The 14573-nt window shown below is 47.8% G+C and overlaps 9 protein-coding genes across 9 annotated transcripts; 6 read left to right on the top strand and 3 right to left on the bottom strand.

The window, feature by feature from the left end:
* Window positions 1-115: 115 nt before the first annotated feature.
* TRVA0_023S01662 (uncharacterized protein) lies at window positions 116-1552 on the bottom strand (the record flags this gene model as incomplete). Its single annotated transcript, XM_076685305.1, has 1 exon — window positions 116-1552. The coding sequence occupies one exon, from the start codon at window positions 1550-1552 to the stop codon at window positions 116-118; it is 1437 nt and encodes a 478-aa protein (XP_076540505.1).
* A 558-nt stretch (window positions 1553-2110) lies between these two features.
* Window positions 2111-3501, top strand: GDI1 (Gdi1p; the record flags this gene model as incomplete). Its single annotated transcript, XM_076685304.1, has 2 exons — window positions 2111-2141; window positions 2192-3501. 2 exons carry the CDS (start codon window positions 2111-2113, stop codon window positions 3499-3501), a joined length of 1341 nt encoding a protein of 446 aa, XP_076540504.1.
* A 412-nt stretch (window positions 3502-3913) lies between these two features.
* On the bottom strand, window positions 3914-5293 carry AYT1 (acetyltransferase; the record flags this gene model as incomplete). The annotated part of the gene is made up of 1 exon (XM_076685303.1): window positions 3914-5293. One exon carries the CDS (start codon window positions 5291-5293, stop codon window positions 3914-3916), a length of 1380 nt encoding a protein of 459 aa, XP_076540503.1.
* A 627-nt stretch (window positions 5294-5920) lies between these two features.
* Window positions 5921-6703, top strand: TRVA0_023S01596 (uncharacterized protein; the record flags this gene model as incomplete). The annotated part of the gene is made up of 1 exon (XM_076685302.1): window positions 5921-6703. One exon carries the CDS (start codon window positions 5921-5923, stop codon window positions 6701-6703), a length of 783 nt encoding a protein of 260 aa, XP_076540502.1.
* Window positions 6704-7161: 458 nt separating this feature from the next.
* On the top strand, window positions 7162-7719 carry AIM7 (Aim7p; the record flags this gene model as incomplete). Its single annotated transcript, XM_076685301.1, has 4 exons — window positions 7162-7164; window positions 7215-7311; window positions 7358-7607; window positions 7662-7719. The coding sequence occupies 4 exons, from the start codon at window positions 7162-7164 to the stop codon at window positions 7717-7719; spliced, it is 408 nt and encodes a 135-aa protein (XP_076540501.1).
* Window positions 7720-7800: 81 nt separating this feature from the next.
* TRVA0_023S01552 (uncharacterized protein) lies at window positions 7801-9744 on the bottom strand (the record flags this gene model as incomplete). The annotated part of the gene is made up of 1 exon (XM_076685300.1): window positions 7801-9744. One exon carries the CDS (start codon window positions 9742-9744, stop codon window positions 7801-7803), a length of 1944 nt encoding a protein of 647 aa, XP_076540500.1.
* A 1958-nt stretch (window positions 9745-11702) lies between these two features.
* Window positions 11703-12426, top strand: RPS13 (40S ribosomal protein uS15 RPS13; the record flags this gene model as incomplete). The annotated part of the gene is made up of 2 exons (XM_076685299.1): window positions 11703-11937; window positions 12206-12426. The coding sequence occupies 2 exons, from the start codon at window positions 11703-11705 to the stop codon at window positions 12424-12426; spliced, it is 456 nt and encodes a 151-aa protein (XP_076540499.1).
* Window positions 12427-12619: 193 nt separating this feature from the next.
* TRVA0_023S01508 (uncharacterized protein) lies at window positions 12620-12943 on the top strand (the record flags this gene model as incomplete). Its single annotated transcript, XM_076685298.1, has 1 exon — window positions 12620-12943. One exon carries the CDS (start codon window positions 12620-12622, stop codon window positions 12941-12943), a length of 324 nt encoding a protein of 107 aa, XP_076540498.1.
* A 487-nt stretch (window positions 12944-13430) lies between these two features.
* Window positions 13431-14525, top strand: TRVA0_023S01486 (uncharacterized protein; the record flags this gene model as incomplete). The annotated part of the gene is made up of 1 exon (XM_076685297.1): window positions 13431-14525. The coding sequence occupies one exon, from the start codon at window positions 13431-13433 to the stop codon at window positions 14523-14525; it is 1095 nt and encodes a 364-aa protein (XP_076540497.1).
* Window positions 14526-14573: the final 48 nt, after the last annotated feature.

Below are 14573 nucleotides of genomic sequence, written 5' to 3'. Positions count from 1 at the left end.
TTGATTAACAACCCATTGCTCTTTCTATGTCCTTCAATTTATTGTAAAGCAAAAGCTGAAAGGTTGGCCATTGTTCTTCTATGTATCAATTTATCGTTGAGCAGAAGTTGGAAGGTTATTTGGAGCCAACTTCTACTACGCCGCCTTGGGTAAAGCGAATGTACTTATCGCAGGCCGGGACTTCGTTTTCAATGTGGCCCACAACAATCGTCGTACCATCGTAGTCCTGAATCATACGCTTGCACTTTTCGATTCTCAGGTCGTCCATGCCGGAAAGCGCCTCATCCATAATGAGAATCTTGGGGCTCTTGACAATGGCACGCAGCAGCATAATGGTCTTCTGGTCGGAGAGAGACATATCGCCAAATGGCGTGCCCCTGTCAAGCTCAAACTCATCAATGTAATTGTTGATAGTCTGCTTCTGTTCTTCGGTTAGGTTCGTTGGCGGGATGAACGATCCAACTACAAACCCAGTCGAGATGGCTTCAAAAGCATTGCGTCGTGTTGGGAACAGGGCGTGGATCTCTGGCGAACAGTGGCCAATCTGCTCGTTAATCGAGAAATACGACTGTCTGCCGGTCTTTCGCGGCTCACCAAATAAAACAACCTTAGAATTCCACGATTGCGGATGGTCTGCAGTGAGGAGCGACAGCAGAGTGCTCTTGCCAGAGCCATTCGGGCCTTGGAGATGCCATTTCTCGCCGCGGCGGGCGGTAAAAGACAAATTGGAGAAAATCGTCTCGCCCTTGTAGCTTACAGAGACGTCGCGCAACTCAATAATGGACTCGCCAATCTCCTTCTGCTTGTTCAGGTCCTTGGTCTTCTGCACAATTGCCATATGCTCTTCTCGCAACCTCTCCAATTCCGGCTCTACCTCCGGCATAGTCCCCTGGCTGACAATACCGGACTCATCTGCAATTGCTACGTGAGTGATCCATGACGGGAAGTGGTCCTGCAGTCGCAGTCCCAGTACCACGTGCGGCTTTGGCGGAAGCGTCTCAAGCACAGTGGAAACCGTTTCTCTGCTCGGCGGATCCAATCCCAAGAACGGCTCGTCTACGAAGAGCATTCTTGGGTGCTTCAAAATGCTATAGGCAAGCCGGGCCCGCCTATTCTGGCCGTTACTCAGCCCAACAACCCATCGATCCTCAATGCCTTTCAACATGAACTGTTCAAGCACTCTATCCACGTGCTCCTGGTTGTTGTCAGCCTGCAGAAGGTAGTCATTCAGCGTGATATCAAACTCGTCTCGGAAGGACTCGTATCGCGCAGACAGATGGCTCGCCTTAATGTTGGAGGACCCAAACTCAACCAATTGAGTTACCTGCGACGGCCAGAAGTCCTGGGATAGGAACGGGTACCGTCGCGAGAGCGGAGGCTCTGCAATGTGTTTCGAGGCCAGAACGTGGAGCAGATCCAGCTTCCTTGGGCCCGTGATAGCCCACCGCTCCTGGCCCTGGATACTGAGGCTCACCGGGTTCCTGAAGAGCCCTTTCTTCACCCCATCGGCAAGCGGCCTGAACGAGGCCCTCTCCAGATGAATAATCGACATTGAGTCACCTGCAAAGATCTCTGTCTTCACGAATCTCGGCTAGACGATCCGGGGGAGACCCCCTGCGTATACCTCAGTACAGCGCACACGCGTACTTCTCAGCATACACCAGCCGATAACGCTCTCTCTCTCCGCGAAGCGGAGCCACCGACCCTCGAAAGCATTCTCTATTGGCGATGTAATCCCCCTCCCCAACCCCCCCCCCTGTAACTCCGCTTCGTGGAGGGTTTTTCGATGGCGGAGATCCAATCCAGCGGTATCCAGTGCGGCTCGTGCGGCTCGTGCGGCTCGCAGGGGGGTCTGGGGGCTGCGGCCCCCAGCTACGGGAGCTCGAGGGCTGGCCCTCGAACACCACTCACACTCCAAGCAATAATGGGGGGACCAGTCCCCCCAAACCCCCCTAGGGCTCCGCTTCGCGGAGGGGTGCGGCGCATGCGGCTCGTATTAATCAGCGGTGTGGGAGGGGGTTAAGTAAGCGTGCATAGCACAGCCGTGGGCAGGGGCTTCTCGTCAAAACCTCCCAAGCGGCCGGGGGTGCTCCCTTTGACATCAGCAACAATGGATGAAGAGTACGACGTGATTGTGTTGGGTAGGTAGCCAATTGGGGGCAGGAAATGGGCTGAGCTAATGGCATAACAGGTACCGGGCTTACCGAGTGCATTCTATCGGGCATTCTGTCCGTTGAGGGCAAGAAGGTGCTGCACATTGACCGCCAGGACCACTACGGTGGAGAGTCTGCGTCGCTCAATCTGACGCAGCTGTATAAGAAGTTCCGTCCGAACGGACAGGCCCCAGAAGGGCTGGGCCGGGACCGGGACTGGAACGTGGACTTGATCCCCAAGTTCCTTATGGCCAATGGCGACCTGACGAACATCCTTATCCACACCGATGTCGTGCGATACATGGAGTTCAAGCAGATCTCGGGGTCCTATGTTTACAAGGACGGCCGAATCGCCAAGGTTCCGGCCAATGAGATGGAGGCTGTGCGGTCTCCGCTTATGGGCCTCTTTGAGAAGCGTAGAATGAAGAAGTTCCTGGAGTTTGTAGGCCAGTACAAGGATGAAGAGCCGTCGACCCACCAGGGCGTGGACCTCGATAAGAACACCATGTCGGAGGTCTACCTCAAGTTTGGGCTTGAGCCGGGCACGCGGGACTTCATTGGCCACGCAATGGCCTTGTGGCACACGGATGACTACATCAAGCAGCCTGCGCGGGAGACTTTCGAGCGGATTACTCTGTACGTGCAGTCTGTCGCGCGATACGGCAAGTCGCCGTACATTTACCCGCTCTATGGTCTTGGGGAGCTTCCACAGGGCTTTGCTCGTCTGTCGGCTATCTACGGCGGTACCTACATGCTGGATAAGCCAATTGACGAGATTGTCTACGACGAGGAGGGCAAGGTTACGGGCGTGCGGTCTGGTGAGGAGACCGCCAAGACCAAGATGGTCATTGGCGACCCTACCTACTTCCCGGACAAGGTGCGTAAGACGGGCAAGAAGGTCATCCGGGCCGTGTGCATTCTCAACCACCCGGTGCCGAACACGGAGAACGTGGACTCTGTGCAGATTATCATCCCGCAGAACCAGGTGCGACGAAAGCATGACATTTACATTGCCGTAGTTTCTTCTGCGCATAATGTGGCTGCCAAGGGCCACTACTTGGCCATTGTCTCGACTATTATTGAGACCGACACTCCTCATATCGAGCTTGAGCCGGCGTTCAATCTGCTTGGCCCGCGAGAAGACACTCTTATGGGCATTGCCGAGCTGTATGAGCCAATTGAGGACGGCAAGAAGGACAATGTGTTCATTTCCAAGTCCTACGACTCGTCTTCGCACTTTGAGTCCACTACTGACGACGTGCGTGATATTTACATGCGAATGACTGGCGAGCCACTTGTCGTTAAGAAGCGACCAACCGTCGCTGAGGAAGAGCTCTGCCAGCAGTAATTTTTTTAGCTATATCTGATATAATTGAACAGTCCAAATACTCCGCGTAGCGGAGCCATGGGAGCTCGAGGGTTGACCCTCGAATATAGCTTCCTGTGTACCTTGGGGGCTCGCCCCCCAAACCCCCCTTAGCTCCGCTTCGCGGAGGTTTTCCTCGATTCAACGGTTCAATGGTTGAACGGGAAACTCGTGACAGTGTAACTCCCGTGACAACTTGTTGCAAACTCCAGTTACCAGCTCACACAACTAAAGGAGTTACATTATTTATTTTTACAATCAACCAATTGAGCAAATCCTCCGCGAAGCGGAGCTAAGGGGGGTTTGGGGGGCGAGCCCCCCAAGTTATTGCGTAGGAAGCTATTGCAGTCACAGCACTAAACCTGCGGTATTTTCAAATGCAATATTTCTAGAATTAAGCAACGTACTTGGCATACTTGATGAACTGCTCATCGCTCTTGACGATCTCCAGATCTTCTTCGCGCAGACAAATGGCAGCCGCAATCTCTCCATCCTGCTTCTTCGGCATCAAATACATCAAACTCTCCACCGGAGTAAACTGGGGCCGTCGAACTGCCTCCGGCTTGCCCAATTGCAGGCCGAAATCAAGGTCGTAGCTATCCTGCTTGGCCCAGGAACTTAGCGTGATGTCCTTTGCCAAATCAATTGAAGCCGTGACCGAAGCGATGCTCTTGTCCTTCGACTCCTCATAGAAAGTGGCCATCGCTTTAGTATCTACGCCCAGGGATGAGGTCACGGGGTCTAGCTCAGCTCGCAATTGCGCTGCAACAGCGCCCAATGGCTCGCTCGCCAACTTCTCCAGACTCAGTCTATTATAAGTCATATTTTGTGCCATGCCAGGATAAAGCTCTGGGACACCAATATAGGACCGAACGTTAACCGCCCGGGCGAAGACTGATTCAGTGTCTTTACTGAGCCGGGCCAGTCGCGCACGGGCAACCGCCTGCCAAATAAACGCACTAAGCGAATCGTCGGTCGTAACGTACCTAGTAGTCGTGGGGAGGCTTTGGGAAGCCAGAGCCTTCAATGCTTTGAGTGACGAGGATGAGAAAAGGAAATACACCCATTTAAAATTAGGAAGAGGAGAAGACGGTGGTGGGGGTCCTTTGGCTGGCTTTTTTGTCTGATGGGCCACCCTCTTCTGATACGCGTTACCGTTTCTCTCCTTGGGGGTCAGTAGCGGAATAACATTCTTTCGGTCCATATTGATCTGTTCTAGCTCCTCTTTAGTGAAAGACTCGTTTCTGCAGGCCCTGGAAAAGAGAGAAATGACGTGACCCTGGCCGGTACCGTCCAGTACCTGATGTTGGCCTAGGAAAGTCAAGATAAACCCTTGTTTGATGAAAGTCGCCTGTAAAAGGAACACTGGATTAGTCGAGTCAGAGGATTCGTTGAAAATGCCGGGGAGAGTGCTTCGAGGCGCAATGGAGGTCTCATCCAGCATTCTGAATGGGAAGCTTGCTTCCCGAAGCTCATCCATCGATGCCATGGTGCTCTCATGCCTCAAGTCTTTAACAATAAGACGAGGCGTTTTGTCCAGTGGCTTAATCTTAAATACGCCAGTGTTACCTTCACTAGCGCCCTCGTTGACTACCTGACCTGCGATCCAGGGGAAGCTCTCTGAGAGCCGTTCGAGGCCCCGGTTCAGCGTGTCAACAATTCGCGACACATCGTCGTTTTCGGCCACTGGATAACAGAAACATATCTGAGTATAAATATTGAGCCCAGGCTGCTGCCCGAACACATCTAATTGATAATCACTCAATCCAGCCATTGTGGTTCAGTTTTGCTCGTACATCTCGGGGCAAAGCTTGGTCTTATGTAGTGTAGTTCATTCCGACCGTGACTCAGCATGACATAAGGTACTACGATGCTATAAGACGAATTAGTGCATTTAAGTCGACCTATGCTTTTGTTATTTTATCACAGTTCAGAGCTTTTATTGCTATCTTGTACTTGTAACTACATGCAATTCTTAAACTACTACTACGGTACTATCTTGGAGACATTGTAGGATTGGATACACGGTACACACGTAACATTTAAGGCGCAATGTCTCAAATTGTTCTCATAATTACACAAATAATGCCAGACATGTATATTTAAGCACTCAACCTATTCAATCTCGTAAATGAAGCTCAGTTATGGGCCAAAAAGACTGGCTCTCTAATCCACCAGGATTGTACTATTCGCTATTCGTTTTTCACCACCCGTAGTAAAGCCTCAAGTGCGATACTAATGGCCGCTCCCTGTGTACGGGTAGCCACGCGGGTGTTTTCAAGCCGCACGCGGCTGGTTTTAGATATGTCTCATAGCCAATATGCCGGATATGCAGCCTGGGGTATAACGGCGAATAGAAAGTACGTACGTGTTCCTGTAGTTAGAGGTACACTTGAAGCAGATGATAGAGGGGGTGGAGGTTGGGGGGAGGGGGGAGCGTAGCAGCATGCGTTTTACGTCACCTGGCGCAGAGCATTTATGCATCACTAGGCACGATTTCCATGGGGACTCGCATAGGGTTACGTGCATAGGCAGTGGTAGGCGGGCAGCGGTACCTACGGGTTGTGTGTTTGGTGGGTACCTATTATCATGTTGTTTCCTTTTTGATTTCTCTTCTTTCTTTCCTTCCTTTCCTCTCCACTTTGAACATTTTTCCAGCCAAATCTTCCCTTTTTTTGAAGCAATAATAAAATATAGAGACACCGAAAGAGCTATGGAGGCGAATGAGGTCCAAGTCTTTGCTCCGCGGCCCGTCAAGCCGCGGCGACGCCAGCGATCGATAATGTCGCTAGATCATTTCAAAGGGGCCAGTAATTCTACAAGTAATGCCCCGGAGATTCCTAGCGACCCGATCTCTGTAGACCCTTGGGGTCAGGACAATAATACTACTTCCAGCCTGGACTGGAACCCGAGCTTCGCTGCTCATAATACCAATAATAGCTATAATGGCAACCTTATGACCCCTTCTACGACTAATGACGAAACGAACTACTTTTATTACGACTACTACCGAGATCCGGTCGACGAACTCTTCCAGATCATGCGCAACACGAGCCTTACCCTCAACACGAGAATAGACTCCACCTCATCTTCGGCGACTTTGCCGACCTCCCCCGTGGCTCGCACCTGCCGGAACCCTATCATCGTCAACGCTTCTTTCCAGGACAACAACAACATGGCCTGACGATCACGCGTTTGGCAATTAAATTATCAGTACTGACCTCCCTCTCATGTGTCTCTTTTTTTTTTCCGCTTTTTTTTTTCTGCAATGCAGCAGCAGCGGGACCACATGTAGAGGCGACTGTACCTACTGTCCTCTCTCACTATTATGCATACATCGGGTGGTAGTTTACACATGTGCATTCCACCCACCAAAAAACCATATCTCCCCTTAACGACCCTTTTAAAAATCGTGGACTTTCAAACTCTCTCGCCTATCGTTTTTTCTATTTGATAATATCCTAATGAGACTCTAATTATAGTAATGTTGATGTTTTAAATTTTTTGTCACATCTTAGACATGCGGCGCATGCGCCGCATGAGGCTCGGTTAAGTTAACAGATTAATTAGATCCTCGACACACCGTCGCAACCATCCGGCACCCGGACGACCATTGTGTCCACACCCTATAGCGATAGAGCCATGGTGAGTGAATGAATGATCCCCCAGCATGAACGGTGACTGATCCGTGGTAGAGTCAAGCTGTGTATACTATTCCCGAGCCGACCAAGGTGGCATTGAAGAGATTTCGGCTCTCGAGCTCCAGAGCCCCTGGAATGAAGGCTTTGATTGGTGAGTTTGCCTTGCGAGCTTCGACCCATTGTCTAACCAAGGCTAGTCAAAATCGGAAGTGACCAGGATGTCCAAGTAGAGCCTGAAGAGTATGATTCCATGGATGAGCTGGTCGAGGAATTGCCCGATAACAGTCCACGATTCGTCGTTCTCTCTTATCCCATAACTCTGTCCGACGGGCGTAAATCAGTTCCCTACGTGATGCTGTACTATAGGCCGCCCACATGCCCACAAAACGGGCGAATGGCCTACGCTGGTGCCGTGGAGCTTGTCAGATCTGAAGCCGGTGTCACGAAGTGAGTATAAGCGTCGCCCACATGGTATTTTTACAGCTATTAACAAGATAATAGGGTGATCGAGATCGAGGATGAAGAAGACTTTGAAGATATCGAAAACTTGATCAAATAAATCAAGTATCTGGACGACGAGTTGATTAATTGATCCATAATTAATGGCGCTCAATGGCTTGATGCCATAGCCTGTTGTATTTTAATTAATTACAATATTAAAGCTTTCTTCCACCACTTCATCCTTATTCTTGAGGTCAGGTACTGTATATCTTGGCAACACTCGGTAATAGGTTATACCAGGGCTGCAGCTTGGCCCACTCAGCTTGTCCAGTCTAATTAGTAACCCCTCGGTATCGCTAAGAGAATGATATCCAGTAAACCAGTGGCCAATATAGAGCGTCGAGCAGTTAGAGTATCTAGCAAACTTTTGAAGTACATGCTTTGCAGCATTGAGCTCTCTTTGTCGAGCTTCGCGGTTTCGTTTACTCTCCTCCGCTTTAAGTATCTGTTTCCTTTTATATTGCCTCAAAAGCTCCGGTTGACCCTCTTCTTCGTAATCCTCGTCATCCGATATTTCGTCATCCTCGTCGTCCACAATGGTGTCTGGACCATCGTTGAAGAATTCTAAGATAAATCGCGGTCGTAAATCACAACTCCGACAGACCATCGCCAGCTGGGAATAGAACTTTCGCCGCTCTTCTTCATCGTCTGCAACCTTGGGTAACTTAATATGAATCGTCTTCGACCACAAAAGTGCGCCAAGTGCAAGGGGTATGTGCTCCAATTGGGTCTCATTGGTTTCAAGAATCTCGACAGCCCCCATGGTCTGTGCCAGACACCGAAACCCTACCTCCAATGTACCAGGATCCAAACCACCTCTCGCCTGTCGCAGTGTAAAGTGCTCTACTCGTGGAAAATAGAGGAGCGATAACTGGTGCCCAGTAAACCCGCCGATTGTTAGCCTCTTTACCGCGGGTCCAATCACTTTGCAGCTATTGTCCGTATCCTCTTGGAATAACAGTTCCACGAGGACAACTTTGTTACCCAGTACGATTGTTAATGGCTGACCGTCCACTTTTTGCGGGACGACAAACAACATATGCCGCAGATTTGGGCATTCCTCAATCGTCTCTGACAACCATTTTGGAGTAATAGAGGAAGTACGGAAGGATGTCGTCACCAGAAATTGATTGATTAATGGCGGCAATTCTTTTGGTGCTTCCGAAATGTCAATATTAGACGACTGGGTAGATGGAGCCATGATCTCGTGCACAACAAGCGCAAATGAAGCTCTTGGCCCCAACTGCTCAAACCCTTTGGCGATCGCGTAGAGCACATACGGGCAGTTTGCTCTCGCAGCGGCCACGAAAAGTCTGACGGTTAAACCTTCGGCGTTGACCAGTAACTTTAACAGCTCAATCATCATTACCATCCCTGATTGATGCCACAGCATGTCGCCTCCCATAAACCGTATATCAATCGTTTCCAGCCTTGAAGTTTTGATCAACTTTGCTAGTATAAACATGTAGTTATTAAAAGCATCATCACGTTGGTCAGGAACTTGTGGATACAGCAGCACTTTTAGATGCCTAATGTGATGGCAGTGGCTAAGAGCTAGGTCTGAAAGTTTGAATGGTCGAATATCGGTGGAGAGCTTGCGGTTGGAATAATTTCCCTCCCATGGTTTTTGATGCCCTTGGCGAGGTCGTGGGATCAAATACGTCGATACCATTCCGCGAATGATATCTCGGCGCTCCTTCTTGTTTTTCAGAGCGCGTTCGATTTCATTCAATAGGCAGTTGGGCATGCCATACTCCTGTGATCTCACCGCGCTTTTCAATCCAAGCCGCACGGCCATAGTACGATACGGGGGACGAAGCAGTTCCTTTATCTGGAGTAGGATTTCCTTACTGGTACCACCCTTGCCAATAGCTTTTGTCAGGCTCGTAGCCAGTGCCGCCTCGTACTTCCAAGAGCTGTCGACGTGTACCTCTACCGTCCTCCAGATGAGTGAACTTGCAACAGCACGGAACTGCCAGCACACATGTCGTAAGACCCATAAGCTGCAATCCGTACCAAGGCGATCTTGAACATATTCGAATACGATACTCCAGATAGTGTTGGGCAGATATGTAGCCGGCATCTTGTCGCTCTTTCTTGTGAATGTGACGAATGAATCGTCTGTATTTCGAGCTCGTTGCGAATTTGTTACCAAGTTGTAGATGTGACAGCTTATTTCTCGAAACAATTGAGATAATATTCGCCTATTTATATTTCCTGGGGAATAAATAAAGATTCCGTAAAGCTTAGATAAGAAAGTTCAGGGACAGGTAACATTGTATGGCGACAGAAACGGAAACGAGATGTTTACTTGTACTGAGTTGCCGCTTCTTCTAGTTGGGTTTCTTTCGCTAGTACGCGAAATAAAATGATAACTTACTGCTTGGCAGTGCTATGTCGATATTTATCCATTATTTCAAGAACCGCTGCAATGTTTTTGCTCAATTGAAAGATCTGGCAGTTAGCAATGTTACTGCAGTAAACCTGTGATAGCCGAAAATTTCTCAGTTTTTAACCTTATTATCGCCGCTCTGTGTCGTTTATGCTTTGTTTTTACCGTCACAGACCTGGTCGTGTTCTATGGCATGCGCACCTTTCTCTCACTCCAACGCAATTATGTGTATTCACCATCTCCGCTATATTAGAGCCCTGCATTTTAGGAGCTCTCGAATTGAAGAAAGAAAGGATAAGTGGGTATTTAAACATGCCAATGGCAGACATTGATAGAAAAAAAGGCATTTAAAGACAACCAATGCATCACTGTTCGGTACTTTTAAAAAGCCAATAAAAATACTTTATTACCAGGTGTTACCGTTTTCTGGGGTACGACAGAAATACGACTGCTAATCTGTAATTATTAACCGTATTGACTTAATGCACTTTCAAAGGCTCATTGGACGTAATCCTTGTGATTTTTTAAACGCCAGTAGTACCTGACATGGTCATTCCCGACATATCTTTAACTTCAATTCGTCTACCGGTAGTCCAACACGCATCATTTAAGAGAAGCCGAAAATCAAACCAATAAGCAGTCAAAAATTGACAAAATACACCAGGTTCTACTGTGATAGATACTTTAAGAGTCTGCTAGAGTCAATCCAGGTATGGGCTTGTGTCCAGGGACCTTTCTCACCTTAGTATCACTTTCAACTTCTATCACTGTCAAATCCGGGCAGCAATATTCAATCAATAGATAAGCGTATACGTAATCGAAGTTTAATTCTCTATTAATCACGATACGCTTAAATAAGGAGGGCAACATTGCGTGATTGCATGCCTGAACTGCTATAGCCAGGAAAGATCTATATCACTTGCAAAGTCATCTAGATACCCTAAAAGCACGCAATTGGGTCATAAACCTTCTCTTACACATCTACAATAGAAGTTTTCCCCTGGTCCTTATCAGAGAACGACATTTGGTCTTTAACGTTTAATACGGGAAGCACACTTTGCTGTGGTCAATTGCATCATCTTCGAAGTGGGTTCACTCATAGCAAGCTACAATTCCATTGCTACTATGCTATCTAGAGTTGCCTAAAGATTCACTATACGTTATCTAGAATTGCTAACAATTATAACTCTGTTGCCAGAGCGCCCATGGTGATCCTTAGGGGAGGTGGGCTAGACACGGCTGAGAATCACGCATGTCACCGCTATGCGCGGCTATCGGCCACCCCCTCGTAACGTTGTCCGTGACAACCTAAAAAGCGTGTATTTAATACAATAATTGACCTTATACCTCTCATTTGAATAATTCGCTAACTTGCTCACATGTCAGTACTAGTGAACTGGCCATCACTTCAATGTGACTGGTGACTGCTATCTTCCCAATGCAGTGTGTTGTTCCCAAATATTCAAACCTATCCGAATACCTCATACCGTGCTATCGACGGAAGCAAATTCGCGTGCGCAAGCGCAGTCCACTCCCAACCTACGATTTGGTGAAAAATCGATTTTGGATGGGGTTTTCGTGATTCTTCAGTTTTTTCAACCGACGACAACCACCTTCCACCGACAAAACTCTTTTAAAAAACATCAAAAATGGGTCGAATGCACAGCAAGGGCAAGGGCATGTCTGCCTCCGCCACTCCATACTCCCGACAGCCACCATCTTGGTTCAAGCTCACCCCAGAGTCTGTCGTTGAGCAGATCACCAAGCTCGCTCGAAAGGGTTACACTCCATCCCAGATTGGTGTTGTCCTCCGAGACTCCCACGGTGTCTCCCAGGTCAAGGTCTGCACTGGTAACAAGATTCTCCGAATCCTCAAGTCCAACGGTAAGTACATTGCAACCCTCTAACCACTTTAAGGTCGTAGATATATTTGGCAACTATTTTGGTGGGAAAGATGGAAATCTTCAGGCTCTCTAGCGGTAAAAATCTGCTCAGGGTGATTCCTCTGTGGATTAACTATGTTACACTAGAGAGCGGAAGCTTCAGAAATTTTTTAAGGAATGAACAATTCCGTCGCCGAAATAGTTTCTAGATATTATACTTGTACCTCTGCTTGGTGAATTGAAAGCTGACAGAGCGGCATTGTGTATAGGTCTTGCCCCAGAGCTCCCAGAGGATCTTTACCACCTCATCAAGAAGGCTGTTGCCGTCCGAAAGCACTTGGAGCGAAACCGAAAGGACAAGGACTCCAAGTTCCGACTTATTCTCATTGAGTCCCGAATCCACCGACTTTCTCGATACTACAAGACCACTGGTGTCCTCCCACCAGTCTGGAAGTACGAGTCTGCCACTGCTTCCGCTTTGGTCGCTTAAATAAAAAAAAATATAGCGATGTATTATATTCATTATTCTACATTATAATGTCAAGTGTAGCCAACAATTTTATTTATTCAATAACGTGGAAATTAATTTTGAAGATATGTACGGCTGTATATAGGGTGGTCGGGCAGTAAGGGTGATTTTTATATTTTTTCGCGCTTTAGTGTACAGAGTTACACATGCAAGGATGAAGGTCCCGTTGACGGTGAAGTTCAAGTACCAAAAAAAAGTGATACTGCTGTTGGTAGAGTCGTCTTCCACGACTGCTCATCTTTTTGACTCCCTGGTTGAGGCAGTAAATGAATCGAACGTGTTGGACCGGCAGGATGTCTCCAAAGACGATATCAAACTAGCAATTCCACAAGATTCCGGGGATTTTGACCCGATCAGTAATGACAAGAAGCAGAAGATTTCTGATCTCGACGTCAAAGAAGGATCAACTATTGCTTTTGCCTTGGAAGGAAGCGATTTTGAGATTGTCGAGCCCGAATACGACGAAGTGGAAGAGTAACCGTGCCACCGGAGTTCCCTTGAACTATTATGCTGCTTATTTGATATTGTACTAGCGGCTTCTGTTCGATTCCATCAGCTCTATATGTCTCTTATGAAGGCTGGTAGCCTGGCTGACTAGCGGTACTAACGCCCTCTGAGTCTGGAAAGTTCTCGATACATGCTCCCTATTTAATATAGTATTATTAGGGATTATAGAACGTTTAGTATTGATTGTTTCATGCCCATAGATAAGGGCATTAATTGATCTATTGATGTCCTCTTTCTTTCCTTTGCTCCTGCTCGCGGTGTGCGTTATATATGAGCCGCACAACGCCGCATTTAACATAATTAACTTAATAAGAAACTTCATAAATTAATGAAAGATCAGTGACAAAAATATGGCGAGGACTAAATGCACTGATAACCGATAGATAGAATCCTACGTGGGGGAGTATGATTATAATACCCAGCTCAGGGGATTAGAAGATTATAGATTGTAGAACATAATGGTTGGTTCTTTCCGAAATTTGGAATCGCATAGACGACCAGTGCTAAGGCTGTTCCGGCAGCTGATAAGGCTAGCCAGCGATCTGGAAGGAGAAACTGGTAAAACAGGGGTAGCTGCGATATCGTACCAATTCAAGAAATACAAGGGTCTGTTAGAGCCATACAAGGCACGTGAGGTCATTATGAAAGCATTTGAATGGGAACAGATCCTTAGGAGTAATGAGCCATGTCGAGATAAACGCGTCAACCAAGAGATCGAGCGATATAAAGAAGAAATGCGTGTCATTCAGGCCAAGAAGGAACGCAGAAAATCAATTCAACTAAATAGTACCCACGTTCGGCAGAAAGAAAACGCGGAGATTGATTCAAATCTGACAGACCTGTACAATCCACCACCAAATGAGTTTGAAAAAGACAAAGTGAGGCAGACGAACAGACTCATAAAGTACCGAGGAAGGGCAATAAAAGAATACCAAAGTAAGCTATCACGCAAGGCGGAAATTGATGACGAGTATGTCGACTTGTTTCTGGCTCCGCAGTATCAATTAGAAAAGAGGAAACGCATAGTCGAAAATATCTGCCGGCGAGAGCTCGAAAGACCTAAACAGGCACGACTGTCTTATGTTAACTCGCCAGTGGGGCCGCTATCCTATTTGAAACTAACAGGCAAGAGCCCAACCCCGGCCGCAGGGGCCATTATTCGTGAAGCAATGCAGCTAAGGTTCGTCGAGCGAGTTAGAGAGCTTGAGGGCCACCTAGAGCTGGCAATTCATGAAGCCCACTGGGAAAATCAGGTCGCTGGAGCGAGTGAACAAGAAGAGTCTTCTTTGGACGACCTTATTAATGACTGGACGGAGCCGATAAGAGAAGCCATTGCCCAGATCCAGGACAAACGAAAGCACAGAATCAGAAAGATGGTGGCAAATCGCAAAGTTCTGGTTATGCGCCGTGGGTATATCCAGCGAGTGTTTGACAATCAGCAGAAGAATCGCATCAAGATGTGGATTGAAGAGCTCAAACAGATAGCAAGCGCCCAAGAGCGGCTCTCGGCGATAAAGCCCGCCAAAAAACTACCCTATCGAAGGCCGTTGTAACGAAACGCCGAAGTAGTTCATAGAAATTGAAAAGAAAAAAAATGAATA

This window comes from Trichomonascus vanleenenianus (assembly GCF_965637985.1).
Source record: "Trichomonascus vanleenenianus strain CLIB 3782 genome assembly, contig: TRVA0_023S, whole genome shotgun sequence".
Lineage (NCBI taxonomy): Eukaryota > Fungi > Ascomycota > Dipodascomycetes > Dipodascales > Trichomonascaceae > Blastobotrys > Blastobotrys vanleenenianus.
The sequence above is the reverse complement of the archived record's forward strand: the minus strand, read 5'-3'. Positions and strand labels throughout refer to the sequence as shown.